The 10,835-nt window shown below is 39.0% G+C and overlaps 1 protein-coding gene across 1 annotated transcript; it reads right to left on the reverse strand.

Moving 5' to 3' along the window:
- Nucleotides 1-388: 388 nt before the first annotated feature.
- nt5dc3 (5'-nucleotidase domain containing 3) lies at nt 389-10,009 on the reverse strand. The gene is made up of 14 exons (XM_028585359.1): nt 9,655-10,009; nt 8,653-8,837; nt 7,845-7,919; nt 7,683-7,738; nt 7,343-7,433; nt 7,114-7,251; nt 6,159-6,219; nt 5,858-5,960; nt 5,245-5,346; nt 5,006-5,087; nt 4,812-4,898; nt 1,970-2,110; nt 1,814-1,878; nt 389-1,706 (listed from the first exon to the last, which is right to left on the reverse strand). Exons 1-14 carry the CDS (start codon nt 9,935-9,937, stop codon nt 1,442-1,444), a joined length of 1,734 nt encoding a protein of 577 aa, XP_028441160.1. The 5' UTR covers nt 9,938-10,009; the 3' UTR covers nt 389-1,441.
- Between the last annotated feature and the right edge of the window lie 826 nt (nt 10,010-10,835).

Consider the following 10,835-nt stretch of genomic DNA (forward strand, 5'->3'; position numbering starts at 1 on the left):
TATCATTTCTGATCCCTGTTAAACCACTCAGCTCTGATCAAATTGTGCACCTGCCTGATAAGAGACAATTGCCCCAAATGCAATATGGTAAATTGGTCTGTAACACGATTTGAATGGATTAATCCTAATAAACCCACTGCTATAATGGTAATTGGAAAGTTGAGGGATATAAAGGAGGGATGAATTAGTCCTGAAAACTAATTTTCAAATTATAAAATGTTTCTTCCTTTTGTTGTTTAAATACAGCTGACAGAAAAGGAAAAAATAGCGTAGTATGCAAATAGTTACACATTCAATAAACAGTACAGTACCTGCTAATTAAATCTTATTACATAACAATTATCCAACCATATGAATTTGCTTTAAATTCATGATATAAGCACTTGGCTCAGATCATAAAGCATTTCTATTTTAATAAATAGCGAAATAAGAACACACTTCAACACATATTTACTAACTACTACAGAAATGCAAATAAACCATGAGGTTTTGGCCACTGGTATTTAAGAATTCCCTTTTTTCAGATTAAACATCAAATATATTCATCTCAAGTCTTCGTTCCAGCACTTGTGAAAACATTTCATGCATTTTCTGCAGAAGTGTCAAACCCATGAAAGTCAAATAGCAACAGTTGCTAAATGCTAAATATAGCAACGATGCTCTATTTTTTGCTGACAAACGGACATTTCTCATGTGCTAAAATAAGACATATAGAGGCTGCGTTGTGTGGATCTGGTTCAGAGGTACAAAGATCTTAGAACATAAATGTGCAGTGTGTATCACATTGTACAGCTCAAAATGAAAATAACTAAGATGCAAAATTTAAAAAAGCTAGATTACCATATATTACATTAGACTACTACAAAAATATATGCATTGGAGTAATGTGAAAAATACATTAAGGCAACATAGTTTGTAATGTAAATGTCACATCTGAGTATTCCCATTTTACTGACAGTCTCTTATTGTTTTACAGATGCAAATGACAGAAAAAGCAACGATAATCTTGTACAATTCATACAAGATCCATGATAGACATGATGTGTGACTGCCCCCTATTCTTTAGACTGTGCAGCATGCAGCATTTTTGCATACTTTAGCAACAATCAGTGCATTCAATGATTCAAATTCTTTGTGATTAAAAATATAAAATACAAGGTGTCCATGTTTTAAATTAAAAGGTCAAAATGCTCTTTCGGTCAAGTGTCATTTTGCTTAAAAAGCACTAAATCTACTGGTCCTCTTTAGGACTGAATTCTTTGAGAGGAGAGGAGTAGTTTTAAGCTTAATAAACATTACCAGTTTGTACATATCTTAAAATGTGGCATGCATCTTCTAAAATGCCATATCTTAAAACCTAACAAATACTAATTAAATCAGCAATTTAGATTATCCAATCCTAGTCTTTATTTTTTAACCTTGTCTTCCTCTCTCTCTCTTTCTAATCGGACTCTGCTTTGGTCCTGCTGAGCTGTGAGGGGACGCGAATACCAGCAGGACTGTGTTCAGGCCAGAAGGGGGACTCGTGCTGCAGGGGAGTACGGCGAGGGAAAAAGGTGTGCTGGAAGTCATAGTTGAGCAGGCAGCTGATGGAGGCCATGTAGATGTCAGCAAAGCGTGAGAGTCGGCGTGAGAAGTATGTGGGGTTGTGGTACGTCCGGAACAGACTCCCAAATTGAGAGTTGAAGATGTCCTTTGTCTGTGACCTGCCATGAAAACATTCATACCATCAAGATACAGTTCGATCAGTTCTACAAGATCTCAATAAATGATCAAAGCTGCTCTTGATTGCTTAAGTAATGATCTCCATTACCTCATGGCTTCTCTTTCTCTGATCCACTCCTCAACGACAGCTTGAGATGCTGGATCCCTATGTACCTGTTTGGGAGCAGTGCAAAGAAGTTAAGCACACCGATTGAGGATAGAGGCAAAAAGGGAAAAACACAAACGTCTTTAGGAGTCTCCTGACCTGCATCTGTTCGATAAGTCCAGTCAGTGCCTGTAACCAGGCCATCATGTGCACGTACTGCTCTGTGTTCATGATCTTGATCTCCTTTCTCAGCTCAGGGATGATGGCGCCTGTCCTCCAGCCATGTTTCAGCGTTAGATCCTACAACACAAAGGACCAGAATTGTCAAAAATGTAGGAATTTACCTGTTTGTGATAGTGTCTGAATCATGTTTTTACATGCAGGAATTAAGCAATAAAAAGGGAGTGCTACAAACAATACACTGGAGTTGGAGGCTTAAAGTACATATCATACAATACAGCCTGAATTTGAGTGTATTGTTGCTATTATACCACTGTCATTCATTTATGATTACCTGTTGAGACAGCTATAAAAATAAACCTTATATATACCAGCCATGTAGCAAACAGCATGTCAGCAGCACAACTGCAATGCCACACTAGATCTATATGACTTCACAGTCACACTAGGCCTAGTGTTGCTTACTTGGATGTATTTAGAAATGCAACACAATCAATGCTGTTGTACTAATAAGATGATTTTTTTTTATTGAAATTGGTTGCAGTTATGTGCCTAAAGCTCAAGTAAATGCTGTACCAGTGCAAACAGCAATAATTAAAACCAGGTTTTCTACAGGTTTCATCAAGTCAAATTTAAGACTTTTTAAGCCCGTGATTAATAAAATGTAAGACCTCAAACAGACATAAAAAGATTCCAGAAACATTGTCTGAAACAATTCCCAGATTTTCTTGTTGGCATTATAGGACTGGTATCTAGATTGGCTGCAAAATAAACTGCATGTTGGTCTCATTTCTACTGGTATTTGAACTAGCGAGAGAAAAAACTTCAACCCCACAGAAAAAAAAAAAACATTCTAAAAGTGCTGCGGGAACATTTCAATGAGCATTGGAGGTAGCGTAGGAAAATTAAGACCTGTTGAAAATGATTTAAGACCTACACAATACAAATTTAAGATTTTTTAAGGCCTAACATTTTTATTTGGAAATTGTAGACTTTTTTTTTTTTAGGCTTTTTAAAGACCCTGCGGAAACCTTGTAAAACGGAAGTGTGTTAGTGAATGTAGTTAGTGCCAAAGTACTACGGCTGGGACGGTTACCGCATTACCGCAATACCGCGGTCACGTGACGCCTACCGCGGGTCTGAGCTCGTCACCGTCATCACCACACATTAGCCTAGCAGCTAGTGGAGTTTCCTTCTGTTTATAGCTTTATCCCGATAAAACAGAACGGTTGAATTTCAGCCTACATGCACGTTTCGTAGCCTAAAACAGAGTGGTTTATATTGGTAGAGAGAGCAACAAGTCAGCGAACTGCGAACTCACCCTCTCTGCTCTCTGTCTGCTCAGCTGCTAGACAGGCTGCACTTGGCATTGTCGGCAGACAATTTTATTTATATTTTACTTTATTGACAAAAGAACTTTCTGAACTGTCTGTGGAATGGATCAACGGAGATGAGAGAAAACATTGTGGCCCTAAATGGCAGCAAAACTCAGTAAAGACTGAAATGGAAACACTGTGCTGCAATCTTTACAGTCTATGGCTGCAACGTATGTTGTAAGGTTTAAGCTGAGGTTTTTTCGAGGGTAATGCCATCCACTTTACCGGTAGTATTGACAATAAATAAAGCCTCCATGTCTTGAGAAGCTCTAGCTTGTTGTTTTATTGTTCACTTTTAACTCACTTTACATCAACTTTGCTATCTCTTTTTCCTCTCTCTTTTCCTCACAGTGGCACTCATACGCTACTCTCTGTCACTGCTCGCTCTCCTTGCGTGACCACACGGGCACTGATATCACTCACTTAAGGCACCCTGCCATTCTCGCTCTAACTTACGCTACTCTTGTGGGTTGCGGTTAACCGCCATACTGCAGTGATATGTTGCTTCTTCACCGCGGTAAGAAAATAACTACCGTTACAGCCCTAGACACAACACCACAACTTTTGTAAATACTAACAAAAAAAATTGTTTAGCCTTTAGTAGCTGTGTTTTGTTGTTCTACGAGCCCAGGTTAGTTAAGCCTTGTATCAGTAAGTAGGAAGTATGTAAGACGGGCCATTGACAAACTGTGCTAAAATGGATCCAGGAAAGTGAGAATTATTTTGGGGTTTCTTTAATAAAACTGCATAAAGCAGAAATAAAATACTGCTCCATCCCTTCCTCCCCTTAAGTCCTTAGTAACTCAGAGATGCTTCTGTCCATGGCCACTTGCAGTAACAATCTCATCCTACAGCCAGAGAGGCTGACTGTAAGCTGCAGTTAAACCACAAACGCCATGTTCCATTTTTCTAAATAAACAAGTTGACATGTTTGACAGCTGGCTGCCTGACACCAGCAAGGCATCTGTATTTAATTACCATAATGTACAGTTGATCAGACACATGCATATATCTAAGTCATAACTCATTGTAAAAACAACTAATGCTAGTTTGAGGGGCAGCGGTTGGCAGGTTGCTAGGTATAAAAAGGTAAAAAAAGGTGCAGTGTATCACTGCTGTAGATTTGATAGGTGTCAATATTACAAGACACTAACTAAAATGCCTGTCAACCAAACAATGCAGAGCTACAGTAACTGTGGTTTAATGCATGAAGAATTACATCCTCAACCCAGTTATTTAAGTATCTTTGTTTTCAATCATTTACTCAGCATCGCCTTATGTGCTTCTTCTAACAGAACATTAAGATTTAGACTGTTGCATATGAAGATTAGCGTCAACACTTTAAATTCAGGAAAAACACACATATCTTAAATCGGGCATGATCAAAGCAGGGTTTCCCTCCAATCGTTCATAAAACTGTGTTTTGTGTAGTTATGAGTCCTTACTGCCAAGTCACTGTAGATGTGATCACCAAAGTAGAGCACTTTGGATCCTGTCCAGCCTGTGAGTCTCAGGAACTCGTAAAGGTTTCCCTATAGAGATCAAACACATGTTTAAAAAATAATGAAACATGTATTTTATAAGGTGTATTCAGGAGACATTTTTCAGGAATTTTAAACTGGCATGAATGGCACAACACCTGTTTGTAGATCTTTCCTTTTTCCAACTTGTGAATCCTGTCCCACAGCAACGCACCTTTGTCTGTCACTCGCCTGAAAGGTCTAGGGAAAAATACACAAGACACATCTTAGCCAATATTGGCAGCTCCCAAACAAACATACACTACACTGGTAACTGCTGGCAGTGTGGCCCAGTGAGGCCCCTAGTGGGATAAAAGAGGCACAGCATGGACGTAGTATAAGCCAGAGATGTACTTACTTTCTCCTGTCATTAAAGAAACCAGGTTTGTCGGCCTGAACGATCACAACATCAAACAGGTCCTGCCAGTCCTTCCCTACAATGTAGTTCATTCCTCGGTCCCTGAGAAGGACAAAGATTCACACTGTCAGCAAAAAAAATGTTAAGATGAATTTATTTGGGCATTTTAGGCCTTGATTTGTGATAGGACCGCATAGTCAGCAACATTTTAAAGCTCATAAGAAAGGTACTATAAAAAAAGACTTGAGGGCTCAGCAATTCACCAGCAATAAAATAACCATCTCATACTATGTTAGTACCAATATGGATCCGGGAGGACGTCAAGGTTGAAACATTGCATTGGTAAAAAGGACACAGGTTTAATGTTTTTGAGTTCTGGGAAGCCTTTTTAGGTTGGATATGCATAGCAAGTCATTTTGTACAGTCAAGCCTGACTTCAAAAAAGGGTCATGGTCAATGACTTGAATGACAAATACTTGCAGATGGAAAGCCTTTTGATGTGTGGAAGTTGAGGCATTATACAGTAGCACCCATTTAATATTAGTACACTGATAAAAGACATGTTTTATTAATCACAGCAACAACTACTTGCGCTCTGTTTGCTCACACTTACACAAAGTCAAATGGGCTGTTGGTAATGAGGAACATCTTTTTTCCATGCTCTGACAGCTTCTTCAGCACAGCGTGGCTTTGCTCACCATAGCAAATGTATTTCTCTGGGAAATGGCAAAACAGAGAGAGGGTGAAAGGTGGGTGCTGCTGATTTAATTTGCACAGACAAAACAGTTTTTTATTATATTATATATTATTATATCACATCCTCACTATTTCTAAATTAATTGTTTATGTCTTGGCAACAACTAAGTATAATTGCTTTTATCTCAAACAAAGTAATATAAATCAAAGAACATTACCAATATCTGCCTCCACGGCTCGGTACATAATGCCCTTGACGTGAACATCTCTAATGGCTTCCTGTGAAGAGGAAATAGTAAACAGTCCTCAGCCAGGAAGTCATGACTTCAGTGACACGATGTTAGCATTCAGCTCCAGTAGCAACACTTTTCTCTGTATATAAACTGTTGACTTGGAAGCACAAAGAAAGTGCATCTCTGAATACAAATTCAGTATGAAGAAAGCAGACCCTCAAGTTTAGTTACTTTGGTGACACAGTGAGTAAGTTTCCACCACATTTTCAAAAGTGTAATCTGTGCTTTTGAATCAGTGAAAGAGTAAATAGACTCTCCCTTTCAAAGTCGCACATTTAAAGGAAGTTTATCATATACAAAGAGTATTTGATGTACTCAAAAAAACAGGGTTAATGCTGAATAATAAATCAGGCTCGGCAGGAAAAAAAAATTTAGCGGGGTGTCCCTGAAAACATGTAAGAGGCACTAATGGAAATAAGAGCGTAAGAGCGAGTGTGAGGGCTTTTTAATGACAGTGATCTGTCAAACACACTACAGTGTTACACAGAATAGACAGGACCAGCATGACAGCTGCCCCCAAAGGGAGACGCAGCACTGATTTCTCTCCCCTCTCCCTTTGACGCAACAGAGCCACCAGAGAACAGACGCAGATGGCTGGAGGCGGGCTTACTCAACTAAAATTAGACACCGTTTTCAGAGCTAAAATTAAGATGGGATCAAATGGCTTGAGCATCACAGCACACTGCAAACATGTAAATACATTAACATGCATGTACATGTGGCTGGATTTAATGTCTCTACACACATTGACCCCTTGGTGATACAATCATGAGTGAGTGCTGCTGAATGCTGAATCAACTTGTCAGATTTTGCAAATATTGTATGCCAAGTTTCCCAAAGCACTGATCAAAGACGGTAGACAAATAATAAGATATTTCACCTTTACGTCTTTGTAAAGATGCACTGGCTCATAGTCGATATTGTGCCTCATGAAGAAGTCATTGACACAGGACAAGAGGCTCATCTCAGGCAGGGAGAATATGTCCATGAACTGTTTCATGGTGTGGCCATGGGAACTCTGCAGGACAGTGATAAACATCATTATATTCTGTTGTTTTTATTTCTGTAGCGTCCATCTTGTCATAGATAAGATAGGAAATGATCATTACCTTGCCATAGAAGTCGCTCATGTTCTCCAGGGGTACATGACAACCGTCATACATGGCAATTACTTCCTCATCAGGAACTGGATGAAGACCCCTGTAGAAGAAACATTAAATATCAAATCCTTTGACATTAATAGAATTAATACTAATGTAATGTGTAGCATGTGCAACTTCCTAAAAGTGATGATAAACTCCAGAAAAGCTGTAAGATGTGTAGTCTGAAATGTTGAATGATTGCCTTTAACTGTCTAAATCTATAGCCTGATGAGAAAAGCATAGTGTTCTCAGTGTATTACTTATTATCCACTACCCTGATGTGAGAAGTAACACAGTGCACATATACCTGTATACAGTTCCCAACTGGATGTAGTGAAAAGCATCTATCTTCATCAGCAGTGCCTGTTTTAAGTCATTAAATATGTCGACAAAAATGATCATGAATAAGCAATAAGCCTAAAATATAAAACTGTTAGTTTTTGAGTTAGATAAGGAAAGACCTTCTCACCTTCTGAACGTCATAGTGAAGTCCTCTGACAGCAAAATTAGGAATATACTCATAATTTAGCAGACCCTCTGGATACTAATATAAAAGAAAATCAAAAATTGGTATAAGATTTGCAGTGACAACAAAACAGGGCATTAGGGTTAGGGATCTACTGAATCATTAAACAATTGGATTGCAATGGAGTACACCACAAGGCCCAGATCCACCTATGTAGGTAAAAGTAGCCCAGTTTCAGCCTTAAATGTGTGGTGATTATACTATCAAAGTACTACTTGGGGTGGCAGTAGCTCAGTCTGTAGTGACTTGGCTTGGAAACCACCAGTTCAAATCCCACTCCGAAGTATGTAGTGTGGACTGGTAGCTTTCAGAGGTGCCAGTTTGCCTCCTGGGCACTACCAAGGTTGAGCAAGGCACTAAACCCCCAAATGCGCAGGGTGCCATCCTATGAGACAGCCCCCTTGCTCTGACATCTCTCCATAGGTCCTCTTTTTGTAAGTGTGTGAATTTCCCCTCGAGAGATATATAAAGTAGGCTTTCCTTCCAACCCATTCAGCCATAAACACAAATTTCTACCTGCATCGTGTTTCTACTCTCTTAGCAGCTCTACTCAAAATGTTTCGGTTAAATGTCTCGCTCGATGGCACAGTGAGACTATTTTTCTAGTGGGATACTGATCTTATTTTTATGTTTTGTGTGTAGTTCAATTATTTTAAGAATCAATTACAGCCAAGAAGAATGATCCTGTCTGTATCTAGGGAAAAAATAAGTTTCAATTGCCAGGTTTTAAAGGGTCACACTGTTCACACACCCTGTGGTTAGTGATGAGAATGTCCCGTGCTATGTTGAAGATGAGGGTGTGGAGGTTCCTGGAGTAGAACGCCAGGGTGTAGTCATAGTCGAAGCCATAGATCTCTGTGTCCCGCAGGCTCATCTCATTGTTTGCAAAAATGGTGTCGGGGTTAACTGAGTTGGCAGAAATGGCTGGGATCAAACCTAAGAGGGAAGAACGAGGTTATTTTGCTGTTTCCTTGCATCTGGTAACATTATTTGTTGATATGACATATCTTAGGACAGAAGTACAACTGTCTTGAAAGTGGTGGATAAAGGCTTTTGATTTGGTTTCTGAATAATGCCAGTATACAACGATATGGAGTACCTGCACATTAGATATTTTGCAAATACTGTTACTTATTTCTCAGTACCACCGCTTTCTAATAATTACGTATTCATGGTGTCTGAACTTATGATGCGTCTAGAGTTCAGTCTCTTCCTGCTATCCACTAAACAGATGCAAAATGTTACCAGATGCATGCATTAAATATGCATAATCCAGGATTATCAGTTTATCTTTTACCGTGTTTTATGTTGAAAGTTTCTAATTTATTAAATACTTGTTTATAGCATTTAAACAAAGTTTTGTGTTGGAGTTTGTAACATTCCAAAAATCTTAATTTTGACTTAAATATTTTTATTTTCACTGTAAATGCATATCGGTTCAAAATATCGGTTATCGCTTTCATTAACTACTAATAATCGGTATTGGCCTTGAAAAAACAGTATCGGTTGATCCCTACATAATAATAAGATATTGGAGGTAAATCTTAAGTTGCATTATATTTTACAGGTGTATAAAGTATCATAGGCTATAGCTACAATGTATCAAGCCCACGGTATGTTCAGGGCGCGTTTTTGTTTGAAATGCTGCTAAATGTGAGGCTGTAGAACTGGTCGGTGCATTAGTCTGCTGGAAACATTAGTCATAACAGGGTTATAGATTAATGGAATGCTGCTGTTTTACCAGTGTCCATACCTTCAGTCTGCCTTTTGGTCTCATTGTAAACAGACCACAGCCTCTCTGGCATGTCCTGACCGTCTGAAGAGCTACTACAAACAGATGCTGCGTAGCTTTTAGCTCTGGGTTCTTGTGACAGGAATTGACCGACTCCATGGGCTAAAGCACCAAAATTCCGTTTCCATAAGCGAGGTGTGAATGGCCGGTGGTGTAAAGTCTGTAATACATTACAGAAAATATTCGCCTTCTGCAGACAGTTCTTGTGCTTCAGAAGAGACAGGGGCAAAGACAAGGGCGCCATGACTCTAATCTTTAGGGTGGCAGCCCAGCGTCGCGGGGGACTTTCACAGACGAATGCATGCAGTTGACGCCGCGCTCGTCTGTAAATAAATACCAGTGTCCTGCTATTTACGTCACTTCCGCGTTTGACAAGCCCCAGCCAGCCAACCAGCGAATCAGAGGCTGGTGCGTCTGGAGCAAGGATGTATTGATTATAAGACTTGTGTGGAGTTCAGTTGCTTCCTACTGTCCACCAAACAGCAGCGATATGTTACCAGATCATAGACATGTAAATATTGTGATATAATTGAATTATGTAATAGGCCTATCATATTTACAGCCTATGTACCAGATACATTAAATATGCATTAACCCAGGAAAGGACCCATTATACAGAGCTACTGTATTAAATCACTTTGTGCTGCCTTTTTTCTATGAAAGGTGCTATACAAATATAATTTATTATTATTATTATTATTGTTATTATTATTATTATTATTATTATTATTATTATTATTATTATTATTATTATTATTATTATTATTGCTGTAAAGCACCGGCCAGCAGGGTTTCTCTGGATATTTTAAAAAAGAAAATTATTTCAGAAATAATTAAACTTATGGAAGCCTAGAAATAATATATATAATAATAATAAGAAGAAGAAGAAAATAGATAAACTGTTAGGAAATACATCATCATTCTGGGTGCCTGGATAGCTCACCAGCGTGGGCCCCATGTACAGAGGCTCAGTCCTCGCCGCAGCGGCTGCAGGTTTAATTCCGACCTGCGGCCCTTTGCTGCATGTCCTCCCCCCTCTCCCCCTTCATGTCTAAGCTGTCCTATAAAGGCCTAAAATGCCATTCTGACTGAATCTCATAGGTTTGACTTAGAACGTCTGCATTATGAGTTAGTATCTCATG

The sequence above is a fragment of the Perca flavescens genome, chromosome 8 (assembly GCF_004354835.1).
Source record: "Perca flavescens isolate YP-PL-M2 chromosome 8, PFLA_1.0, whole genome shotgun sequence".
NCBI lineage: Eukaryota > Metazoa > Chordata > Actinopteri > Perciformes > Percidae > Perca > Perca flavescens.